The 24646-nt window shown below is 55.3% G+C and overlaps 1 protein-coding gene across 7 annotated transcripts in view; it reads right to left on the minus strand.

Annotated features, from left to right (window-relative positions):
• Nucleotides 1-20712, minus strand: part of PER2 (period circadian regulator 2) — a 42055-nt gene extending 21343 nt beyond the window's left edge. Inside the window, exons 1-9 of one of the 7 annotated variants that reach the window (XM_036858239.1) lie at nt 20586-20712; nt 9635-9766; nt 8831-9078; nt 8256-8318; nt 7157-7311; nt 5384-5505; nt 4153-4354; nt 1990-2041; nt 768-910 (exon numbers count right to left, since the gene is read on the minus strand). In XM_036858239.1, the coding sequence (XP_036714134.1) occupies nt 768-910; nt 1990-2041; nt 4153-4354; nt 5384-5505; nt 7157-7311; nt 8256-8318; nt 8831-9060 (967 nt within the window). In that variant the 5' untranslated portion in view covers nt 9061-9078; nt 9635-9766; nt 20586-20712. Of the gene's footprint in view, nt 1-767; nt 911-1989; nt 2042-4152; nt 4355-5383; nt 5506-7156; nt 7312-8255; nt 8319-8830; nt 9079-9634; nt 9831-20585 lie in introns of all 7 variants that reach the window. The other 6 variants (XM_036858241.1, XM_036858237.1, XM_036858238.1 and 3 more) reach the window with 6 other exon arrangements.
• Between the last annotated feature and the right edge of the window lie 3934 nt (nt 20713-24646).

Consider the following 24646-nt stretch of genomic DNA (forward strand, 5'->3'; position numbering starts at 1 on the left):
CGCCATGGTGAGGACCTAGGTTCCTGGCCAGGTCTCGTGGCCAGCGCGAGGCCGTGCCACAAGAAAGTCTATGAGGAGGGGCTGCTGGAAGGATACAAGCAGCGTGGCAGAGTGCCTTGGGTCCTTTGGGAGGGGGTGGCCTGAGGAGCCAGCAGGTCCAGAAAAGGACCCCTGGTGAGGTAAGCCTGCTGCGATGACTGGGTTTCTACAGGCAGAGGTGGAGGGGAGGAGCCCTGGGGAGGAAACAGCAGGACAGAGACTGGGGGTCAGGGTAACACTGGGCTCTGGAGGCTCCACAGCTGGTCTGCAGAAGCCAGGGCGTACCAGAGGGCGGGACATCAGCAGGAGGTGGGACGGGCCCAGGTGAGCAGGGAGGGACGCCCAGCACTTACTTCTTAGGCGGTGGCTGCTTTGGGGTTCCGCACCTCAGAGGCCGGGGGGTGCGAGGACAGAAGGGACGTGGGCCCTGGACCCATCAAGGCTACGTGGACGGAAGGCCGTGGCCAGGGAAAGGGGAAGGCACCCACGGTCCAGCGACGGGCTGGACCCAGGTGAGAGACGCCAGGGCCCGGAGCCTTTAGCCGACAAGGGGAGGTGGTGTGGATGGGACTACAGGGAGGGCCAGGTGACAAAGCTGGGTGCCGAGTCTTGAGGGAGATGGAGGCTCTGCCCGAGGCTGGGGGAGAGGCAGGGGCCGGCAGCCCACCCCACACACATGTATCTGAACCACGGGAGGAAGTGAGGGAGCGGCCTGGGCCAGCTGTTACCTTCGTAGCCCGAGTGCACCCTCTCTGCCAGCAGCACGCAGCACAGCTGGCTCTCGGTGCCCTGCTGGTCGCGCACCTGGGCCAGGTAGGGCGTCATGCGGAACGGGTGGTAGCGGATTTCGCTCTCGTGGTTTTTGCCGACACTGCAGAGGAGGGCACAATGAGAGGTTTGGGATTATGACCGCAGGAATCATCCTTCATCGCTGGTTACCTCTCCCCCAGCAGCAGCTGTTATGTCTCAGCAATCCTTTTATTTATTGCATGGACGCCTGCAGAGCAGAGCCAGGCCCCTCACCTGGGGACGCAGGCTGAGCCGGACGTGCTCCCTCGGTCTGTGGTCTGTGCCTCTGTCCCGCCCGAGGGTCTGGAACCCCCAACCCTGCTCCTCTGTCCTCACCCTCAGACGTCCGGTGACAGTGAGGGGTCAATTGGAGAGTCACCGGCCTGAGCCGCGGGAGCTTCAGGGGCCCTTCTCTGGAGTAGTTCGCATTTTAACTGGGGAGAGGATGCTGCTCCAACAGTGGGGTCCCAGCCCCAGCCTCTGGGGGTGCCAGTGTCTGGCCAGGGTCACTCCTGATCCTGCAGCTGGACGCTCAACTGGTCACTCGATTTGGGGCCAAAAACCTGTTGGGAAAGCTATGGGGCTCTCCCTGAAAAAACGTACACTCGAACCAAAGGCCACACATGCTTCCGGGGTCCGCACGGACCCTGGGGTTCATGCCTTCCCAGGTGGGGGCCGCCGGCCAGCTTCCTGGGTGACGGACGGCAAGTCCGGGCTCCCCAGGCCGACATTCCCCCCAAGGAGCAGGCAAACCACTCCATCGTTGACCAGGCTGTCTTAATATCTTGTGCACATTTAAAACACGGCTCGGGAATTCCCTGGCGGTCCAGTGGTTAGGTCTTGGCGCTTTCACTGCAGGGGACTGGGTTCAATCCCGAGTCAGGGAACTAAGATCCCACAAGCCGAGGGGCGCCCCCCCTCCCCAAACAAAACAAATAACTCCGCTTATGGAAACGTGTTTGCACGCGGACTTTCCAGGAACACTCATGCTGTGTGGCAGGGATGCTCTTGCAGCACCTCAGCCCCAAAGAACGGGGCCTGGGCAGGCTTGTGGCCCCGGCTGGCAGCATGTGGAGGGCACCCCCGCACCTCCTCCACCTTCACGAGAGGCCCTCAGGATGAACCGTCTGTGCAATGAAATTCAGGAAAACCTGGGCTTACCTGACGCGGCAAAAGAAAGATTTCTCCTCCGTGCATTCTTGAGTAAAAGAGTCTAAAAGAAAAGGCCCCAGTCACTCACCCAGTCACACCACTGACCAGGGACAGTGGTTTTATTTCCCACAGACCAGGCAGAAGCAGGAGAATCGAGAGCCAAGGTGTGATGCAGATTTACCTGGCACTGAGCAGAGCCCTTAGGTTAGATAGAGACCTTGTACCACAGTTCTAAGGAGAAATCTATTTCACGAGCGTGCACTCACCAAATCATGCCGTGCTAAAAGCGCTGCTACAAACACACTAACTAATGACCAATTTAACTGTGGAAGACGTGCTGACGGATGTGCAGAATTTTTGCATATAAAGCCCTGGACATTTCAACCTACATATTTTGGGGGATATTTAATTCTAATAGAAGCAACTCAGGGCATTTCACAGCTTACATCAATCCTTTTCCTAAATATTAACTTACTTTAAAATTTAAAATGTCTAGTAAAAACATGAGTTCGACTGGGTGACCTCATCAGAGATGACGGAATGGTGTTTCCACAATAAACGCATTTTAGAAAAAGAAATCTTAGACTTTGGTTTTTCACGTAAAGCTTCCTCTACTCAAAAGAAATGAGGAAAAGTAGATGACTGCTGGTTGGGGAAAATGATATAAAATTTCCGGCCTGGAAAGGCCTTCAAGAAGTCACCTGGTCCTTCTTTTCTATTCAGACAAAAATTCAGCAGCAAGCATCCTGGGGAGATGGCGCCGGCCTTTTCGTGCTGTGAATCCACATGCAGAGCTGCCTCCCTCCCTCCACGCAGTGACCCAGCATTGACAGGTCCTAGTAACGTGCACCACAAACTTTAGTGATCTGACTGCACAGTCCTTGGGCTGGGACTTCGGGAGAAAGCAGACAGCTCTACCTCTGAAACACGAAGCGAGCGTCTCCTCCTTTAATGAGTCAACCCTAAAGCAAACTGAGCTTCTCGCCCCGGGTTGTCTGTTGTCAGGGAGGAACAGCTGCTGAAAGGTGGCTGTGACAGTCACGGCCCCGCTGCCAGCTGCCTGGGAGCAGGGGGACGCGGGGAGCACCATGGTGTGGAGGGACCCAAGATCCAGGAGGTGGTGACGGTGGGCTGAGGAGCGTTTCGACGTGAGCAGAGATGCTGACCCAGGAGCCAAGGACGAAATGGGAGTCAGCTTTGGGGGACGCGGCCAGGGCTGGCTCTTGGTTAAGATCATGACTGAGGCCCAGCTTTTCTGGGGTGACTCCCGGCCCCATCCGTTTCCTGCTTGTCTCTCTTGGCTTCTCCTCTTTGGGTCCATCTCAGGTCTGAGCAATCAGAGCCCAACGAGGGGCTAATGACAGTCTAGGTGCAGGTGGACAGACGCTGCCGGACTTACGCCGTTGGCCACCTGGTCACTGGAAGGCCTGAGCTGGTGAGGACCCTCTCCTCTCCAGTACCTTCTGCCAGGACCCCGTGCCATGTTTCTGCTGAGACGTGTCTGGCCAACCGGTCCCCTCCTGCACCCACTCATGTGAAGGCCCGTGCTGGTCATGAGAGAGCTTCCATGCCTTCCAGACGCAAAGTCTCCCCAACCACGTTGCAGAAGGAGAAGGACACACGACACTTGACCGTGAGAGCCCTGTGGCCAGGGACATGGGGGCGGGTGGGGGACCCGAGGTCCGAGGAAGCAGCCACCTGGGCGCAGACTAGAGCCTGAAGCGCCTGGAAGGCCGGGGTCTGAGCCCGGGAGGATGGCGCGGCCTCTGGCGGAGGTGAAGAGCCCCCCGCTATGCTGACATCGTTGTACCACCTGCAGGGAGCCTTCCAGATGCACCTCCGTCCTTCCCCCGACCCTGCAGCCTCATGTCCAGACTCCAGCTCCGATCCACTTCCTTTCTAAAATGCCTGACATGTCTTAAAATCTTCTGAAGCACTCTTCCCTTTCTGAAATTTATGAAAAGACTTTTTTCTCTCTCTAAATGTATTCTGAGCAAACCACCTTTAATCTTGCACCTGGGACAGACAGGGCAGCCTCAGGCCCCTGCCTACTGCAGGCCTCCAGCGGAGGGGAGGAGGGCAGCAGCCCCACGTCGGGGGCGGCCCCGCCCGGCCCCCTCCCCACGCTGCCTGTGGAGAAGGACAAGGCAGCCCAGGCCGCGGGGCCCTCACCTGCTCGGCGGCGGACACTCCAGGGCGGCAGCTTGCACGGCGTGGTGCAGCTGTGGAACACGCCCACATCGTGGGGCGCCAGGAACTCCACGAACTTGGTGTCGTGGAAGGTGCCCCGCTTACAGTGGAAGATGGAGACCACTTGGTCAGAGATGTACAGGATTTTCCCGGTCACCAGGGACACGGCCGCAGCAAACATGTCCTGGAATGGAGAACACGATTCCGGTGAGGCCGGGCTGGAGGGGACTGGACAGGTCACCCTCCCCCGAGGGGCAGAGAATCGGGGCCGACAGACGGGAAGGGAGCAGGACGCGTGAAGGGTCAGGGGAAGCCTCTGCGCCCCTCTCCTCAGCCCTGACCAGGGTAACTCTGCTTCCCCTCTCACATATATTGGGGTCCCAGGCGGATATTATCTGAAAAAACACATCAGGGTTCCACCGCCAAAAGGAACCCCAGCTGTGCTGATTCCCTGCAGCTGTCACCTGCTCGGTCTTCTGGGCACGGAGCTCCCTGGCGTCCAGCCTGGGTGATTCGGGAGGGGGAAGGGGGCCTCTTCCTCTCTCTCCCGGGGCTCAGGGCTGCCTGGGGGGCTGGAGGCCTCAGGCCCCCTGGCCCACCACAGGCTCTCCCCACGCTGGCTGGCCCTCTGAGCTCGGGGTGGGGCTCCCTGCGGGTTAAGCTGCAGGGAGGGCACGGGAGGAAAGAGACGGGAAGGGCCGGGGAGTCCCATTCTGCAGGCCATCACTGCTGCGATTCCGCACCTCTGGGTCCCCACCTGCCCTCTGGTTTCCTCTCATTAATTGAGAACTGGGGGTAACTACCCCCCCTTCCCCAGACCTCCAGGGAGGCCTCACCTTTATGGGTTGCTTAAAAATGCATGGGCTTGTGGAGTCTCACGAAGCGCCCGCCCCGCGAGTGAACTGACAGTCACCTAGTGTGTCCCTTCCCCCCGTGCGGGCCCCACCCTCGGTCAAGGGGGGCTCACTCACGCACACGCGGGGTGTGGGGTGGACAGCGCAAGAGGACAGCCTCAGAACAGCACAAGTCGGCAACACGGCCGCCACTTCGGAATCCCTGACTCACATTCTTTTCTTTTAAGGAAGGAACTCATTTCCTGAAACTTCCAGCCCTGCTGCTATGAAACCGAGGTTCAGCCAGCTCCCCTGGGTGAAGACCTCGGCCACCTGAGCTGAGCCTCCTGGGTGAAGACTTCGCTCGTTAAGACACTTACCACGTTCTTCACGATGAACTCGGAGGTGACGCTCTCGATTTCTTCCACCGTGTAGGAGGGCACGTGGGCGCTGCAGGGGTGGTTCTCGCTGGACATCAGCAGCTGGTAGTACTCCTCATTGGCTGTAGGCGAGACCAAGGGGAGGGCTGAGGGCGGCCCTAACTCATGGCTGAGGGCTCTACCTTTCTCATGAGAAAGTGGGCACAGAACACAGAGAAATGGGAAGGCTAGACAAACAGAAATCCGGGATTTTTTTCCCTGAAAAATCAGAAGGCCTTACAGAAATTTTTAAAATGATAAAGACACATTATTTTCAATAACACGGCCACACGGTTCTACCTAAGCCTCACTTTCCCCAAAGGCCTGTAACCGTGACACAGCATCTATGTTTCCGCGCAGGACAGCTGTGGCAGCCCCTGCATCTGCCCCCTCGGGGGTCAGACGCTCCCATCCGGACAGAATCGACTCTTAGAAGCACCGGGCATGAGAAACAACCCTGTTTCAGAAGGAACTGTTCAGAACAGAACTGAAGACGAGGCCCGCTCATCCCGGGACACCCCGTACAGGGTGACAAAGCTATCTCCACCCAGAGGGGAGCCCTCAGGCGAGTGGAACCCAGGATGCCCGACTTCAACAGCTAAACCGTGCTGAGGTGACCCCCGGCGTGGGTGACCTGGGCCTGGTCTCCAGGGATGGGCTGTCGGCAGAACAGTGCGCTGGAGATGCCGGCGCTCCCTCCACGGCAGTGCGTTCCTTACCTGCCCCGGAGACAGAGGCACCTGCGTTTACCTGACACCCAGGGAAGGGGCCCCAGCTCAGTGGAAGGGCCAGCCACACGAGCAACTGAAGGAAGACTACATGCTACTGGAAGTTACGGCAGGGACCCGGAATTTATTGCAATGCAAAGCGTCTGAGCTTGATGACACAAGTCCTTTGGAATCTGCAGTGTTTGTTGGTGGATTCCTGCACTGCATCTGCGAAAAGTTCTGCACACACATCTCAGGTAAAAGCCTCAGTCGATTCCACTGACCGGCTCTGAAAGCTCTCACGAGTTCTTCCACCTAACAGGAAAACCCGAACGTACCCCCAGAGGGAAGCAGGACCTGGATCACGTGGGTCCTGTTACTGTGTGCCCGTGACGGAAAGGGGGCGCCTGGTCCCGCCTGCCCGCCTTGCTGGTGCAAAGACCACCACGATGGAAATTCACATATTTTTAGAAAAACGAGAAATGAACTGCCCAAGGTCTTGAATCTGGAGCAGCTCGAAAGTACTGTCCTTTAAGGATAAGATCAGGCAATACCCTCCTTGTATCTTCTCCTTTTTCTGTTGGTTTGTTTCCTTTTTTTCCCTCACATTATTATTTAAAGGAGGGGCAAGCCCTCAGCTAAATGCTGGGGGCTATTCACGTCGCCAGTGTCCACACACGTCGCCAGTGTCCACACACGTCACAACTCTCCAGCCAGAGCCTGGAAGGTGCTGGACACTCCTGAACGTGACCTGACCCCAGCCCCGGGCACAAAAGCTTCATGTTGTAAATAGGTTTCTTTTATCAGCTGGTTTTCTACCTGCTTTTTTTTCCTCTAAAAGTCAAGTACCACAGAAAACTTCCGATGAACTGAGATTTCCAACCAGCTAAGATTTCATCAGACTTCCCCAACTTCCTTCTGCTACTTCAGGACTGAATTTTAGAAAATCAACACAACTGAAGCTCTAATCTGGGGAGACGGGAAACTTACTTCTACAGGTTGGAACAAACGCGTGAGGCGGACGTACCTTTCACCTGCTTCACGCTCCTCAGGGCGTACTTGAGGGTCAACAAGGTGCTGGCCTTCCCCTTGGCCCTCTTGTCCGCAGGGAGGTGGACCTTCAGCTCCTTCAGCGTTTTGATCAGCTCTTTGTGGGCATCCACTTTGGTGGACTGCTCACTGTTACGGAGTTAAAGAAAGATGTCAGTACCCTAAGTGCCCTTTTCGGAAGAAACAGGCCTCTGGTCCAGTTTCTCCACCAGGGCGCAAGGACACCGCGGTCCACGTGTTCCTGGTGGGCATGCAGGATGCAGCAGCCCCCAGCAGCTGTGACAACCACAAATGTCTGCAGACATCGCCTCGTGTCTCTCGCGGGGAGAGGAACTGCCCGGGAGAACCAGTGCTCTGACCCAGGTGAATGCTGGAGGGTGCCCTCCCACCTGCTGGTCCAGCCGCAGCCCGGCCAGCGGCCCCACTGCTGAGCTCTGCCCACCCCCATCTCAGACAGAGAGGGAGACAGTGACGGAGACCCCCAGAGGGCAGCACAGTGGCGTCCTGGGGCGAGGACATAAATGATGTGTGAAGGCCTCGGAGAGGAAAGGAGGTTTATAAGGAGGATCTTCAAACTCAAAGACATGGAAGGGGTAGGAGGCAGGGCAGGGGGCACTTGCTGAGGGAGATGGGCCTGTTTAGACAGAGAGTACCAAGAGAGTGATGGGGTCAGGCCTCTGGGGTGACGGCAAAGGCCCCATATGCTCAGGACAGAGATCTGGATTTTGCTCCAGTGGTGATGTGAAAGCGTCTGTCAGCATGAAATTAAGGACACGTTTGTTACAAACACGTAAAAAAAAGTGAGTGTTCCAGATACATGTCTAAGACGCAGACGAGGTCTGCCTAGTGAGAGCTGGAGCAGCTACAGGTCTGGGGCAACCTCAGGGGCTGTGAGCAGCCCGTGGGGACAGTCGTCTGAAAGGGCGTGGCTGGGTTCACAAGGGGGACAGCTGCTCAGACTAACAGGTTCCAGCAGAAGCCTGAAAAAAGTCACATTACCCCCTAAACCTTATCTCATGACAAATCTTTCCATCTCTCTAAAGGCTCTAAATTGAGGGAGTTCTAATTGGTCTTACCTGCAGCCACTTGTGGACGGGTGGTGTTCAGACTTTGCCATCATCAGGCTAAATGCACCTGGACTAAAAGAACAAAAAATAAAGGCCAAACTCAGAAGAGTGTATCCATCCACTTCTCCCCCCATCCACCCAGTGATGACGGGCTGGATTACACCACAGTAAGTCAATTAGGAAAAAATATGAGCTTAAGAGAAAAAGAACAAGAAACCTCTGGATACCGGAAAAACTAAGTACTGGGGGATATAAACCCAAGACTAGAGGAGAAGTTTGTTTTCTATAAACCACGGGGCGTCGGTTCAGTAGCTGCTCGAGGGGTTCCCTGACTCTTCCGCCTCCCAAGATCTGGTCATCATGCTACATGTCTAGCTACTGGCGGTCTGACACCCAAAATCACCGTCATAAGGAAGGACAGACCCTAGCAAATTTTAGTTATTCTGAGTCAATAAGATTTTCAAAAATCTTTAAAAACTTGGTCATCATGATTTAAAGACTGCAAAAGCAATCGCAATAGCCCGGAATGAGACACTGAGAAAACAAATGCCAGGCCTCGCCGTGGGGGCCTCGGACACACCCACCCCTGGCAGGTGCCGGGCGGCCCCCGCGGCATCCCCAGCTCCCGGCCGCTGCCGTCACCGTTGCTGCCCCCTGAGTCCTGCCCCGTCACGCCGTTCTCGTTGGTTTCATTCCCGCCTGCGCCATCGCTCACGTCCACGTCCTCCTGGAGGGGGGCTTGGCCGGGCCAGGGCTCCGCAGCCTCCCTGGAAGGGTCACCGGGGCTGGGGGCGTAGTCAGCGCATCCGTTCATGCTGGCTCCTGAGTGACGCTGGCAAACGAGAGAAGGTCACGGGTTCAGGGGGCAGGGGGTCGCGCAGCCATCAGGCGGAGTGTCCCGTGGGAATCTTTCTCCGCGTTTCGCTGGAGGAGCCGGCGGGAGGTGCGGTCAACCGTGGGTCTTCTGCGCTCGTATCCCCAGGGCTCCCACCTGCCATGAACCGCGACGGCGGATGAATCAGGTGGCCGCAGCCCCGACACCAAGTTGCCGATGGCCTCCCCAGGTGACGTGAGGGGGCAGCGGGGTTCAGAAATCTTGGCCATCACAAGTTACAGGGGGCCCTTGAACCAGGCCGCGGGCAGGGGGAGAGCCTGAAACCGGGCCGCGGGCCAGCGGGAGAGCCTGAAACCGGGCCGCGGGCCAGGGACACTTCCGGGAGAAATGATGTTGCGGGGAGCAGGCGTTACCGCGTGAGGAGGGCGGAGCGGCGGGGGCCCTTGCAGCAGCAGCAGGGCGTCCGGGCGCTCGGCTGGCTGAGGTGAGGGCTACGGTGTGTGCGAGTGGGGCGGGGAGGCGGAGGGGCCGGTACAGGCCAGCGCGGAGTTACCTGGGATTGGCGAGGGGCCGCTGAGGCGCCGGAGGCAGTACACTCCTGTGACTTCGCTCGCGTTTGGACACGAAGTTTACCTTTGGTGCTTTGGGGGTGGGTGGATGGAGCGGGGCTGAAATGAGAGACCGACTGGTCACAGGCCGGGATGAGTGAAGACAGTGAGTAGCCAGGGCAGGAGGGGTCGACCAGAAGCCTAAGGACGGGAGACTGAGAGGTCACAGGGTAAAAGCAGGACCTGCGATGGTGCTCCCCTGCGAGGTCCCGGGAGGAAGCAGGCACTCGTGCACCCCAGTGGAGAGGTCGAGGAAGGCCCGGCACGAAAGGGTGTGGTCAGGGTTAAGGAAACTACAAATGATGTGCAGCTCGGGGGCAACCAGTTAGGGGGAGGGAGCTGTCATCTTCTCTGGGCCCGGAGGGGCAGGAGGAGGAGGGCTACTGAAACCAGAGGCACCCAGACAACCTGCGGCCTGTGGGGGGCATAAACCTCCTGGGCTCGGAGGTCAGGAAGCCAGAAGGCAGAGGGACCCACTGACACAGTCCCCAAAGGCTAGCCTAGGTCACCGAGCAGTGGGGGAAGATCTGGAGGGCCCAGGCAGCGGTGCCTTCACCGAGGGGGGTCCTCAGAAAGCAGAATGTGCCCCTGCAGCTTTCCTGTGCTCAGGCACCTGGACCAGAGGCCACAGGGAGGGCTCTGTGGACAGTGTGCTGAGGATGTGACACGTGCTGGCTCACGTAACCCTCATGATCACCAGCCACGGCGCACCAGGATTCCGTTCTAGGGATGGGAAAACAGGCCAGTGACTTGCCCAAGGCCACACATAACAGGAGATAGTGCTGGATTCAGGCTCCCCCACCCGCCGAAGATGGGGACCCGTGCAGAATCCAACCACATTACTCTTTGGAAAACAGCAGGTCTGATCAGACCCTGTCTTGTTCATGAACCAGATAAACAGAAAAGAGCCAACATGCAGCTTCTGAAAAGAAGTGCAATGAAGACAAGATGCACACAACCTCCATGGCACGAGGAAACAAGCAAATTTAGGACAGCACCAACTCTGTATCATAAACAAAAATCAAGAAACGACAGATTCGATGAAACACGTAATGAAGGATGAGCTAAAGCTGCAGATTGAAGTGAAAATGTCACATTACAACAGACAATTAGAAAGCTGAAGTTCAGATTCAGTGATGGGGAAGATGAGAGTGAGAAACTTTTTAAACACACCCAGGGAAAGGGCCGATATTAAAGGCAGGTTTTTACCTGCAGATAACATCTCTTTCTGAAAAAGACACCATAGCAATGAAACAAACTACAGTGAAAGATACACGTGAAGGAAACCATCCCGAAGGCAGATTTGCATCTGCGTGACTCCCTGAGCACCAGGCAAAATTATGCGAGAAGTGTCAAAGCCCATCTATGTCCTGATGAAAATGATGTTTTCAAGAAAAAAGAAAATTCTACCCGCATCCCAACAGGTAAAACAAACAGGTTACCTGCGAAGGATGCTAAGTCCTGCTAGTCTTGGGCATCTCTGCTGTAATGTTAAATTTTCAGAAGATAAAGTCTATACACTCTGAGAGGAGATGGTCGCGGCCACAGGGAGGAAGTCTCAGTTAGAGGATCTCGCTATGGCTTTAGACGGAAGCTGTTTATTGGTCCCGAATCACAGAGAACCTCAAACGCCAGCCCTCTGCAGTGGAAGTCAGGAACAAAACAAGCAAGTCTACTGCTCGGTCTTCAACATTTCAGGGAAGTTCTAGCTAATTCGATGAAAGAATGAAAGGTGCTAACATCTGGGAAGAGAGAGACCAAAGACTAAGAACAGACTGTTCCCACGACGAGAAACACCAGGTAAGAGCTATAAACCTGGAAGGATGCCCAACCTAGTTAGACATGAGGAAAACGCAAAGCATGAGGTTTCCAAAATCTAACAGGACCGACAGCATCCTGGGTTGGCCAGGAGGAGGACTCCTGTGCACTGTGTTGACTACCGAAGTCTTCCTGGGGGGCCTCTGGGCGTGTCTAGCAATGCTGACACCCCAGCCCCTCCCCACTCCTAGGAAGCTGCTCCGTGGGAACGCTCGTCCATGCCCAGAGACGTGTGAGCACGGGGTCTGGAGGAAGAAAAACCTGGAAAGAACCACCAGCAAGGAGTCTACCCGCATCCTGTCCAGGGCAGCCTGGCCACCACGTGCATCCTGACCAGGCGCCAGCCTCAACTTCCAAACTGGGCCCCCTGCCTCACCTGACCCCACTGCGGTCCACACGGGGCACGTGAGCTCCTCCCTCCCCTGGGCGCAGAGCTCAGCCCTGCTCTGCACAGGGGTCAACAGCTCAGCGAGGCCTCCAGCTGCTTCCTGGGATCTCCCGTGCAGCCACCCCCTTGGCCCAGGCACTGTGCTCCGACCTCGGGGACCTTGCATTTGCCGCTCCCTGGTGCCCGCAGCACTTGTCCAGCAGATGGCCTGACCGTCCTGCACAAACAGCACTGCCTTCTCCCCGGCCCTGCCAGCCCCGCATCCCCTTCTCGGTTTTCTCTCCCGTGGCACCGACACTGCCCGACTGCACACTGACGCGTGGGTGCTTTTGCTGACGGCTGTACCCCAGGGCCTGGCGCGTGGTGTGAAGGCATAAACCCTGGGACATCTGCCCTGTGGAATACTATGCACTCCATCAAAAAGACGGAGACCAGACACACTGATGTGGAAAGACGCTGGGGCGTAAACGGACAAGCCACAGAACAGCGAGGCGTGACAGTAAAAATGACAGGCAGCACTTTGCAGGGCTCGGCGTGTGCCAGCACTGCTCCAGGGCTGTTTCTGCTGATTAACTTGCTCTGACTGCGCACAGCACTGAGGGCCACCGTGGTGGCAGAGAACGGGACAGCCACCTTTCCTGCCCTCATGGAGCTTACATTCTAGCGGGGAAAACAGACCATCAAGAGGGAACGGCGTGTAGAGCAGATTAAGGGTAAGTGCTAAGAGGAAGAAGCAGAGCAGGAGTCCGGGAGGCGTGTGGGAGCAGCCGGCGTGAGTTAGGAAGGGTGGCCAGGGAAGGCCCATGGATAAGTGATGTTTGACCTTGTACCCCCACGTGGTGGTGATTCAGAGCCCCTTGGCCTCCCTCTCCCCACGGCCTGCAGCCCCTCACTCCCCACCCCGGCCACCGCTAGGCACACACCCATGCGGCCCTCCTGGCTCCACACCTGAGGCCGTCAGGAGCCTCTGGCTCTGCCGGACACGTGTGACCTTGGATGAAGCGCCACACCACGGGGTGCGCCCTGCTTCCCCCACTGCTGCCGAAGGGCCCGGTGAGGCAGCTGGACCCAAGGGAGAGTGTACTCCCTGGGCGACCTCTGACCACAGCACCCGGAGGGAGGATGGTCCCTCTCCACCCCTCCCTCGAATAGACTGTCCTGGAGCTTTTCTTTGTGTCCTTCCTTCCTTCCTTCCTTCCTTTTTTTGATAGTTTTTTGGATGAGGCCCCAAGGGGCTGAGCGGCCAGCTGTCTGTGAAGCAGGGTATCAATGCATGTGTGCGTGTGTGTGCATGCCTGTGTGTGTGTGCGTGTGTGTGCGTCCCTGTGTGTGTGTCTGTGTGTGTGTGTGTGTCACAGCCTTCTCTTCCGCACTCCCCTCTCCCTCACTCCAGCTGTCCTGGGATTGCACCTTCCAGGGAATCACTAGCATTTTTTTTTTTGAATTTTTGAATTTTATTTTATTTTTTATACAGCAGGTTCTTATTAGTCATTCATTTTATACCCATCAGTGTATACATGTCAATCCCAATCTCCCAATTCATCCCACCACCACCCCCACGCCCCTGCTGCTTTCCCCCTTGGTGTCCATACGTTTGTTCTCTGCATCTGTGGCTCAATTTCTGCCCTGCAAACTGGTTCATCTGTACCATTTTTCTAGGTTCCACATATATGCGTTAATATGCGATATTTGTTTTTCTCTTTCTGACTTACTTCACTCTGTATGACAGTCTCTAGATTCATCCACTTCTCTACAAATGACCCAGTTTCGTTCCTTTTTATGGCTGAGTAATAATATTCCATTGTATATATGTACCACATCTTCTTTACCCATTCTTCTGTCGATGGGCATTTAGGTTGCTTCCATGACCTGGCTATTGTAAACAGTGCTGCAATGAACATTGGGGTGCATGTGTCTTTTTTTTTTTTTAATTTATTTATTTTTGGCTGTGTTGGGTCTTCGTTTCTGTGCGAGGGCTTTCTCTAGTTGTGGCAAGCGGGGGCCACTCTTCATCGCGGTGCGCGGGCCTCTCACTATCGCGGCCTCTCTTGTTGCGGAGCACAGGCTCCAGTCGCGCAGGCTCAGTAGTTGTGGCTCATGGGCCTAGTTGCTCCGCGGCATGTGGGATCTTCCCAGACCAGGGCTCGAACCCGTGTCCCCTGCATTGGCAGGCAGATTCTCAACCACTGTGCCACCAGGGAAGCCCCGCATGTGTCTTTTTGAATTATGGTTTTCTCTGGGTATATGCCCAGTAGTGGGATTGCTGGGTCGTATGGTAATTCTATTTTTAGTTTTTTAAGGAACCTCCATACTGTTCTCCATAGTGGCTGTATCAATTTACATTCCCACCAACAGTGCAAGAGGGTTCCCTTTTCTCCAGACCCTCTCCAGCGTTTGTTGTTTGTAGATTTTCTGATGATGCCCATTCTAACTGGTGTGAGGTGGTACCTCATTGTAGTTTTGATTTGCATTTCTCTAATAATTAGTGATGTTGAGCAGCTTTTCATGTGCTTTATGGCCATCTGTATGTCCTCTTTGGAGAAATGTCTATTTAGGTCTTCTGCCCATTTTTTGATTGGGTTGTTTGTTTTTTTAATACTGAGCTGCATGAGCTGTTTATATATTTTGGAGATTAATCCTTTGTCCATTGATTCATTTGCAAATATTTTTTCCCATTCTGAGGGTTGTCTTTTCGTCTTGTTTGTAGTTTCCTTTGCTTTGCAAAAGCTTTTAAGTTTCAATAAGTCCCATTTGTTTATTTTTGTTTTTATTTCCATTACTCTAGGAGGTGGATCAAAAAAGATCTTGCTGTGATTTATGTCAGAGTGTTCTTCCTACGTTTTCCTCTAAGAGTTTTATAGTGTCCAGTCTTACATTTAGGTCTCGAATCCATTTTGAGTTTATTTTTGTGTATGGTGTTAGGGAGTGTTCTAATTTCATTCTTTCCATGTAGCTGTCCAGTTTTCCCAGCACCACTTATTGAAGAGACTGTCTTTTCTCCATTGTATATCCTTGCGTCCTTTGTCATAGATTAGTTGACCATAGGTGCATGGGTTTATCTCTGGGCTTTCTATCCTGTTCCATTGATCTATATTTCTGTTTTTGTGCCAGTACCATATTGTCTTGATTACTGTAGCTTCGTAGTCTGAAGTCAGGGAGTCTGATTCCTCCAGCTCCGCTTTTTCCCCTCAAGACTGCTTTGGCTATTCGGGGTCTTTTGTGTCTCCATACAAATTTTAAGATTTTTTGTTCTAGTTCTGTAAAAAATGCCATTGGTAATTTGATAGGGATTGCACTGAGTCTGTAGATTGCTTTGGGTAGTATGGTCATTTTCACAATATTGATTCTTCCAATCCAAGAACATGGTATATCTCTCCATCTGTTGGTATCATCTTTAATTTCTTTCAACAGTCTTATAGTTTTCTGCATACAGGTCTTTTGTCTCCCTAGGTAGGCTTATTCCTAGGTATTTTATCCTTTTTGTTGCAATGGTAAATGGGAGTGCTTCCCTAATTTCTCTTTCAGATTTTTCATCATTAGTGCATAGGAATGCAAGAGATTTCTGTGCATTAATTTTGTATCCTGCAAATTTACCAAATTCATTGATTAGCTCTAGTAGTTTTCTGGTGGCATCTTTAGGATTCTCTATGTATAGTATCATGTCATCTGCAAACAGTGACAGTTTTACTTCTTCTTTTCCAATTTGTATTCCTTTTATTTCTTTTTCTTCTTTGATTGCCGGAAGCACTAGCATTTAAGCCTCGGCCCGCACTCTGCTTTTAAGAGAACCCAAACTAAGACAGACTGAAGAGAGTGACAGAACGGGCCAGGAGGGTGCTGGAAGGAGAGTATTCTAGGCAGAAGGCCAGCACATGCAAAGGTCCTGAGGCAGATGGGTCTGAGGACAATGGACAAGTCTGGAGCAGAAAGGGCAAGGCAGAAGGTAGGGGTTGACGTGAGGTCAGAGCCAGGTCATGTGGCACCTCGCAAGGCAGAGCCAGGGCCCTGGATTTTTCTGAGTGAGGTGGGAACTGCTGTAGAATCCTGTGCAACAAGGTATGACTCACGTGTTAGCAGGGCCACAGGGTAGAGGCAAGGTGGAAGCCAGGACACCTCTTAGGGGGCTCTGGGCCGCCCAGGGTGCAGAGGACATTCACTCTGTCCCCTCCACTCCCTGGACACCACCTGTCCCACCCCACAGCCCTCCCCAGACAAGCAGCAGGGCCGGTCCTTTCTGCTGAGTAAGTTATGAAGGTGACAGGGCAGCAGCAGAGGGCTAAGTGAGCAGACCCTGGACGGCGGGGGCTTTGGCGGGTTCCTCCACTTCCTGACCGTCACCTTGGGCAAGTTCCTACACGTCCCGGTGCCTTGCTTCCTCATCTGTGAGATGGGGCTACAGCAGCACCTGCCTCCTACTGGTTGCTCGGAGGGTTAAAGGACAGCAGTGCAGTGTCTGGAATGCAGTAAGTGTCCAGCAAAGGCTGGATTTTACCATCACTGCCAATCACTAGAGGAAAAGAGACAGGGTAACAAAAAGCAAATTAAAAAAAAAAAAAAAAGTTGAACCTCATGGTCACGAGCGCTGTTTCTGGCCGCCGCAGGCGTGGGGACGACCCTTGGTGGACGCGTCACGCGCTTTGCTTCCGCGCTCGCCCAGGCTTGTCGCTCGACTCCTCGGAGGGCCTCCTGGCTTTCACCGGTCCCACCCCTGGGAGCCGGTCTGAGTAGGATTCATCGAGCAGGGGTCACAAGATGACCTTCGGCGGAAGGTAAATCTTTTTGCTAAGAGGGTAGGGCAAGCACGGCAGAAACGGGAAACAACAAACCAAACCACCTGAGCTTCATTATTCCAGAAAAACGCGTCGCTCAGCACCGACAGCTCTAACTGACCGACCTCATCTTGCAAGTTGGCAAACCAACGTGCCCGTCAAAGCAGACTTTGCCTCCTGCCTTCCACCAACGTCCACTGAGCGTCCGCTCGCGCCAGCACTGCCAGGGCCCCAAGGAAGCCCCGGGAAACCTGTGTTTCCACCAGGGCAGTGGGGGGGTCCTCGTGAGCCCAGGCGCCCGGCGAAGGAAAGGACAGCCCTGCTGCAAAGGGGCTGCGGAGAAGCCGGGTGTGCCGCTGGGCGTGAGCTCAAGCGCCTAATGCTAGAGGCCCATCGCAGCCGCTTCTCAGTCGTCCACACACGGGTTCTGCCCCGGAAAACGGTCAGACCGGAGGAAAGGAGCTGAGCTCGCACCCCTGACTCCGGGCCCCTGACCACACCTTCAGCAGCGAGGGCTGCCCTGACTGGACAGAGGAACACTTAGAAAGTGCCGTCCGTGATGAGATCTTCGTCTGGGATGGCTTCACAGTATTCGGGACGGGAAGGAAACGGGCAGGGACACAGAAGGAGAAGGGCCAAGAGCGAAGCTGGCTTACGGGTTCATTACCCTGTCCTCTCTACTTGCACGTGTACTCATAGTTTCCATAATAAATAGCAAAAAGGAGAACAAAAACACAGCCTGGGCCCCAGGGCCACCTTCCACTGCCACTGCCAGGACTGGTAAAGGCTCCCCGCACTCAGTACCCAGTCTAAGGGGGAACGTGCATTTCTCTGTGGAAAGCGGAAAGCGGTGTAGGTTCAATCACTTAAGACGATCAATGATTTGAAAAGGAAGATAAGATACCTGAGATGGTAAGGCCTTGCCTGGAGGCAGAAGGCTGCCAGCCCCCAGTGGCCCCGGGTGGTCCCCCCCACCCCTGCCCCTCCCACCCCAGGGCCCCGTGAGCCTGAATTCTCGCAGCCTGGTTCATTCTGCCTGTTTCCGAACTTTATGTAACAGGGATCTCACAGCCTGCACTTTGTCTCTGCAAACCCTCGCTACTTTACAACCCCAAATATTATAACACGGTTGCTCCTTCCTGGTAGGAGCCAATTCCCTGAGGCCAGCCTGCTGTAATCCGGAGAAAATGTTTGTCCTGCTGAATAAACACCCGCACTCTCCATGGAAACGGTTGGTAACCGAGGAAAATGTGACTGCAGCTGTCCAAATATGGAAGGGAAGATGGCTGGGGAGAGGCTTGTCTCCGCCTCACTAAGACCCCTTCAAGCGCTCTCAGCTCGGCCTTTAAAACCTCACATACAGAAACGCACAAAATTTAAAACAACAATAATGCAAAGGCGTCGGCTTCCTGGCTTCAGCGTCGGGGTGCCTGGGAATAGCCCAGCTGTTCTGATTCTTCTGTCACCCCAGGGAGAGTGCTAGGATTCTCAAAGCCTTCGGGGCCTGGGGAGGGTCCAGCACTCAGCCCGGAGCCCCACCACCTTCAGAACTGCCCGCCTCTGATGACACAGCGGCCTTGGCCTCGCCCTGACCCGCATTGCTGGGATGCTCACTTACTGCTTCTGATTTGCTCTAGACTCGGAAATACAGTAACAAACTTGTTACAGAGGTGCCTACAAAGAGCACAGAGCTGAAAGGAGCGCTTCACAGAAAAGCTTCGGGGCAGGCCCATCAGAGGCCCTGTCCAGACTTTCTGGTTCTCTGTGAGTTGGCAGGTGGGCCAGCTTGTCACTGGGCAGGGGTGCAGAGCGTCTGCAGCGATGCCAGGTTATGTGTTTCTAGTTAGTTTTGCCGAATACGGTAGTTTTCTGCGTCACTCTCTCTTTGGACTGAATGCTGAGAGGTCCCGCCAGAGACTCAGTGACCTGCCAGAGCCTGTGATTTGCTGAGGCCCCGTCAGGTTACATCATCATTTAAAAACAGAGGCGTGCCCACCAGCATTTTTCTGAAAGTTAAGTGTGATTGAGAAATAGCACAAATGACAGGAATTTTTCCCGTTTCCTTCTAAGCCTCACAGGGTAACATTATGTGCCCCGGAGTCAGAAACTTGTGTCTCCTGTGTAGGTGCCTAAGGAAATCACCTGTGGAGTAACAGGAATCCAAAAAGCTAGGGATGGAAACAGACCTCAAAGATCGCCTACCCTGAGCCCCGCCGTAGAGACCAGCCCCAGGGTGGAGCTGAGTCAGCCAGCAGTAGCCCGCTGGCTGGTGACAGGCCACCCCCTCCTCACCAGCGCCCCAGCCTCCACAGAAAGCCAGGGCTGTGCTGGTTCTGTACCAGTGAATCACACCAAGATGACAGTGACAGATAACTGCGAACACCCACGGTACCATCCCTGTTGGCATATCACGTAGCTTCCACTTAAGAAAAAGGAGTCCCTTTCCTCATTTTACTCAGACGCCTTATAAAAAGTGATTAGCCTTGTATTTAAAAACTCAATTTCCAGTGAAAGCCTTCAGGTAGAGTGTTGTTCCCTCCTCAGCCAAACCAGCCCAGGACCAGAAACCCCGGCTGGGGACAGGGGATGGGCATCTCCCCTTGGCAGGTAGAGAGAAGGCCAGTGGCCTTGCTGCACTGGACGTGGGAGGGGAGAGGTATTCACGGAGGGGCTTCTGCCATGGCGCTAGGGTTCGTAACGTTGGGGGGCCTGAGGCCCCTCCCTAAACTCCAGCTCGTTCAAGACGCAGCAGCAGCCAATTTCAGGCCTTCATGGAACTTCTGCAGCTCATCCTGACCCAGATCAAGACCTTCAGGACGATGGAAAGACCCTGCTGGCACCCTGAGCCTGGGCCTGGCCCTGCCATGATGTGTGCCCAGCAGGCATCTGGGCCTCAGTTTCCTCATCTGTCAGGCTAAGGGGTTACCCTGGGTGATTTCCAGGGTACCTTCTGGCTCCGTTTTTCTGTGAGTATGAATCAGCTTTCCAAATTGGTTTCTTCTGTATATCAGAAACCCTGGTAACCGAGTTGTCATCCCTTCTCCTGGCCTTCCTGGAGGGATTAAGCAGGCCACCACCCACCCCCTGGTTCCTGTCCAGGACTTGGCAGCCAAAGTACCCCCCAGAAGGATGATGTGATTGCTGCATCACAAAGTACAACCCTCCCCCTTCTTCCACCCAACCTGGGGAGAGAGAATAAATACAGAGAGGTCCAGGGTGGGCAAAGGGGATGAACATCAGGTGCTCAGGCCTGGCTTGGCCCAGGAACTGTCTTGTCTCTCTACTCACCCACTCCAGGGGACCCATGGGCTGTCCAGGTAGGGCTCCTAGACTAGTGCCCAGCAGTGGCCTTTCCCCAGCCAGAGACTTGACTCTGTGGCCTCAGAGCAGGAAGCCGGCTCCCCAAGGGTCCCTCCATGTTCCCAGGGACTGTCGCACTGACCCTCAGTTGCCTTGGCCTTTCTCAGCCTTCTCCCACGGGGGGGGGGGGGGGGGGGGGGGGGGGGGGGTCAGGGAGGGAGAAGAGGAGGGGTTCATAAAAGAAAATCGTCTAGAGAAGGACAGTCCGACATATAGCCACTCAGTAGCTCTGTGACCTCAGACATGGGCCTAATCACTCTGGACCTCAGTTTCTTGATCTGCAAAATGGGAGTAACAGTCCCCACCCCAGGCCGGTTTCAAGACGAGGAGGCTGGTTTCAAGACGAGGAGTAAAAGGGCCCAGGAAACCCTCGGCTCGCGCCTCCGTGGGCTAGAGGATCCTCTGCCGCCTCCCGCAGCCCGCCCGCCGAGACCCCAGACCGCCAGCCCGAGGCCGGGGCCGGGGCTGGCCTGGAGGCGGTTACGTAACCAGCGAGCCAGGCGGCCAGACGCCGGTCGGCGCCCAGGCTGGCTCGCCCTTCCCGCCGCGCCGCGCACTCACCGGAACCGCGTCCTCGCCTGTCCGCAAGACCGTCTGCTAGTCGCCCGCCGACCCCGTCGCCGCCGCCGTCAAAAGCTGCACTGAGCCCGCAGGGCCGTCCGCCTCCGCCGCCGCTGGGGACTCGCCGCTGTCACATAGTGGAAAACGTGACCGCTCGCCCGCGCCCGCCCCCGGCGCCCGCCATTGGCCGGGGTGCCGCCTCATCTGCATACCAAGGGGGCGGGGCCTGCAAGTGCCGCGCGTCCATTGGCTGCGGCGCCCGTCGCTCTTTACATAAGACGCACATGGAATTCCCATGTTCACAGATTCGGTTCCTCAATGAAGACGCGGCGCGCTCGTGCCCCCTCCTTGTCCTCACGAGTGGGCCCTCTTCCCACTTCCGGCCTCGGCGCCTTCCATTCAAGACAGCTCGGGTCCGCCGGCTCAGGGAGTGCGGAGTGGCGCCTACCACCGCGGGGCGGGGGGAGTTGGGCGCGGGACGGGGGCTCCTGTGCACCCGCGCCGTCCCGCCGGGCAGCCGAACCCCCGCTGAAGCCCAGGCCCCCAGAGGCTGTCACCTCGAGCAACCGGCCAGAGGCGCGCCCCCCGCAGATATCTTTCATTCACTCATTGACATTCATTCATTTACTCACTCTCATTCATTCATCGCTAGGCGCTGTAGCTGCCCAGGAGACTGGGCGCCCCTGCAGGAGCTCCCGGTGCACGCCCACCCAGGCCACTGAGGTTGACACTTGTCCCAGATCTGCCAGGACAGTTAGCTTCCAGGTGGCCTTTCTTATTTTTCAGACCATGTGTCTCAAGTTTTGGTTCAGCAAATAGGGTCCTTGTTACTGGAAGGATGTACAAAAGAAATAAATGATGTTGTCTCTGCCCCCAACCACGTCATTAGTGAGAAAGGACGTCTCATGAAAAGGGAGCTTAATCAAATACTAAATTGGGCGTTATGGATCATAAATTAACCGGGGCTAGAGTCATGCCAGAGGCTCCATGGAGGAGGCAGCGCTTGAAGAGTGGGAAAGGCCTTTGGAAAAGGAGGGTTTTCTTTTTTTTTTTAAATTAATTTATTAATTTATTTATTTTTGGCTGTGTTGGGTCTTCGTTGCTGCACGTGGGCTTTCTCTAGTTGCGGCGAGCGGGGGCTACTCTTGGTTGCCGTGCACAGGCTTCTCATTGCGGTGGCTTCTCTTTGCAGAGTACGGGCTCTAGGCGCACGGGCTCAGTAGTTGTGGCATGTGGGCTCTAGAGCGCAGGCTCAGTAGTTGTGGCGCAAGGGCTTAGTTGTTCGCGGCATGTGGGATCTTCCTGGACCAGGGCTCGAATCCGTGTCCCCTGCATTGGCAGGCGGATTCTTAACCACTGCACCACCAGGGAAGTCGAAGGAGGGTTTTCTGAAGGCGGAAGCCACAGAGACAAATGAACCAGGTGTGGGCAGTTCTGGGAGAGAGCGCTGTACTCTGAGTACCTTGGCTGTGGGCATTTGTTCCTCAGTGAGCATTGTTTGTGGCATATGAAGCCCCAGCCTTCCGTCTAAAGTGTCAGGAGAGAGTAGAACTTCCTCTCAGACCAGGTAGAGGGCCAAGGCTTTCCCGTGGGACATGAAACAGCAGGCGGACTCCAAGGCAGCTCAGCTGCAGCAGGCTCTGAAACCGCAGGGTCTGATGGGGGAGGCGAGGCTGGTTGGGCTCCGAAGGGCTGAAGGGGCCTGTAGAATCTCCCTCCATTTGTCCATTCTTCTTCCTGGGCTTTCCTGGGGACGAGGGATGGGAGGGAGGGAAGAGTTATGATCTGGTGGCCTGCAACAAACCAAGCTGCTTGTTCCCAAAGCCAAAGGCACATTCAGGATTTCCTACGTGCAAGTCACTTCTTTCCCTCTCCTGGGCAAAGTGTGTGCACAGCTTCATCACACACAGATGCAAAGCGGAGCAATGCCAAGTTCATCAGGACAATCCTTCCCACATAAGTCCGGCAGGCCCGCCGCGTGCCGCACACTCCTTGGTGAGAGCGGCCCCTCCTGTTTCTCTGATATTGACACCTTGACGACGTACTCCCCGCCCCCCTCCCTAAATACACATACACAAACCCAAGCAAATCCAGGCCCAGCTGCACCCTGCACACACCCAGAGGCCTTTTGTTTCTTCACATACGTTGACATCAGTGGTGAGCTCCATTGTCCTGGAAACGAGAGAAAACAGATCATTCACATCACACAGAGATTCTCCTCCCGCTCAGCTTTTCTTTGGTCTTGCTCCCTATTCAGCCTTCAGCTTAACGTCACGTTTCCTCCTTAAATTTAGCCATTTGTATTTCCACCCATAAATCTGGTAAAAAGTGAAATCCATTATTTTAGAAATTATCAAACATTATGGACCTCGAGAACTCTTTGGAATTGAATCTATTTTCAATGTCTCACAGCTGGTTTCTTTATTCTTGTTTCTGGAAATTTTCATTCACTCCACAAATATTTGTTGACACCTGAGTATTGGGGGGTGTGGAAAAATGCATCTCATTGGATCCTTTGCTTGTAAGGAGTTTGCAACATAGAAGGGGTGATGAGGCAGGTCCGGAGGCAATTTCATCTAAGATGGGTTGTAAGTCCCAGGAGAACTGCATAGACCTGGGCGGAAGCGTCCACCCCAGCTCCAATAGGGCGCAAACCCCTAGTACCAGGCCAAGTCCATGATGACATTCTCACTGAACCAAGATTGTGGGTGAGCATGTGTGTGTGTGTGTGAGAGAGAGAGAGAGAAATTGTGTGTGTGTGCACTCAGGTGCACACATTAGTGCTTTCAGGTTGGAGGGGCAGGGGGGCATATATCCTTTCCTGGTCAGTCTATGCTGACCTGGAAATGTGTTCAGATTAGCCGTCACCTCTAGCGCAGAGCTCTTGGCAGTGGGGGAGGCATGCTGGCGAGAAGGAAGCCTGGGTGCAGGGGTGGTGAGCCAGGGTCCCCAGGTGCCTGGGGAATGCTGCCTGTGGAAGGAGCTGGCCTCTGGTCTCAGCCTTCACCCCGCCTCCCAGCCAAGCTGCTCTGCCCGGACTCCCGGTCCATTCCAGCAGCCCGCTTCGTCCAGGGGGCCTGGCCCAGGTCAGCCCTGCCCACTCCTGCTGGGCCCCGCCTGGAGGGCCCCTCTGCACCTGGGCCCCGTGCCCTTGCCAGGGCTCTGGCTCTCTCGTTTGCTCCTGCACCCAGTCGGCCAGCTGTTTACTGGGCAACTACTGTGCGACAAGCACGGTGCTGGCCACTGCTTCCTCGCCTCCTGGATCACGTGGTTTGTGAGTTGGCAAGCTGGGGCGCGAGCTGGGAAGGCAAAGGACAGGGGCCGGGAAGAGAATTAGGTCTGTAGATGGGGAGGGGGCTATCATGTCCTCTCTAGGGAGATGGAGGGGACACTGTGGATCTTTCTGGCTCTAGGGACATTGGAGATGAGAACGCCGGACCCTGACCCTCCGTCTCCAGCCTCCCTCATGCTGGGCACTGGGCACAGAGGCAGCTCCTGTCAGGGACACCCTCAGCCATCTCCCAGAGGTGGGTCCAAAGGCAGGGGCAGCTGTGTCCAGGGTCTGAAGACATGGGTGAGACAAGGCCTACCTGCGCCTCATGGTTGGGAAGTTTCCTGAACCAGGCAGTGACCAGAGGGCTGGTGCTCCTCTCTGGCTGTGAGGTGGTCTGGGGACCAGTGTAAAGAAGGTGTCTTTATTGTGCTAGCCATCTACTGAAAAGGTTTGGTTTTTTTTTAAACTAAATATAGATGCAGGGAAGGCTGTACTTTGTTTTGGGGAGACGTGTGTTTTTGTGTTGCACGTGCACGACACACGTGTGTGCGCATGTGTGTGTCCATAGCCCTCCCCCGGGAAGTCGTAGACCGAGCCATCAACAGTGAGTGTGCAGCCAACGTCTTTCTTCACCTCGCCCCGGAGAAGAGACTTTGAAAATGACTGAGCGAGTCTGCACAGCATTACCTGGCCAGGAGCGCTGGCCCCCGCATCCCCGTGGCCCCTTTGCAGGCGACATCCCAGCATCGCGGTCCTGATGGCACAGGCTAGGACCTCCAGTACGACG

The sequence above is a fragment of the Balaenoptera musculus genome, chromosome 7, assembly GCF_009873245.2.
Source record: "Balaenoptera musculus isolate JJ_BM4_2016_0621 chromosome 7, mBalMus1.pri.v3, whole genome shotgun sequence".
Classification (NCBI taxonomy): Eukaryota; Metazoa; Chordata; class Mammalia; order Artiodactyla; family Balaenopteridae; genus Balaenoptera; species Balaenoptera musculus.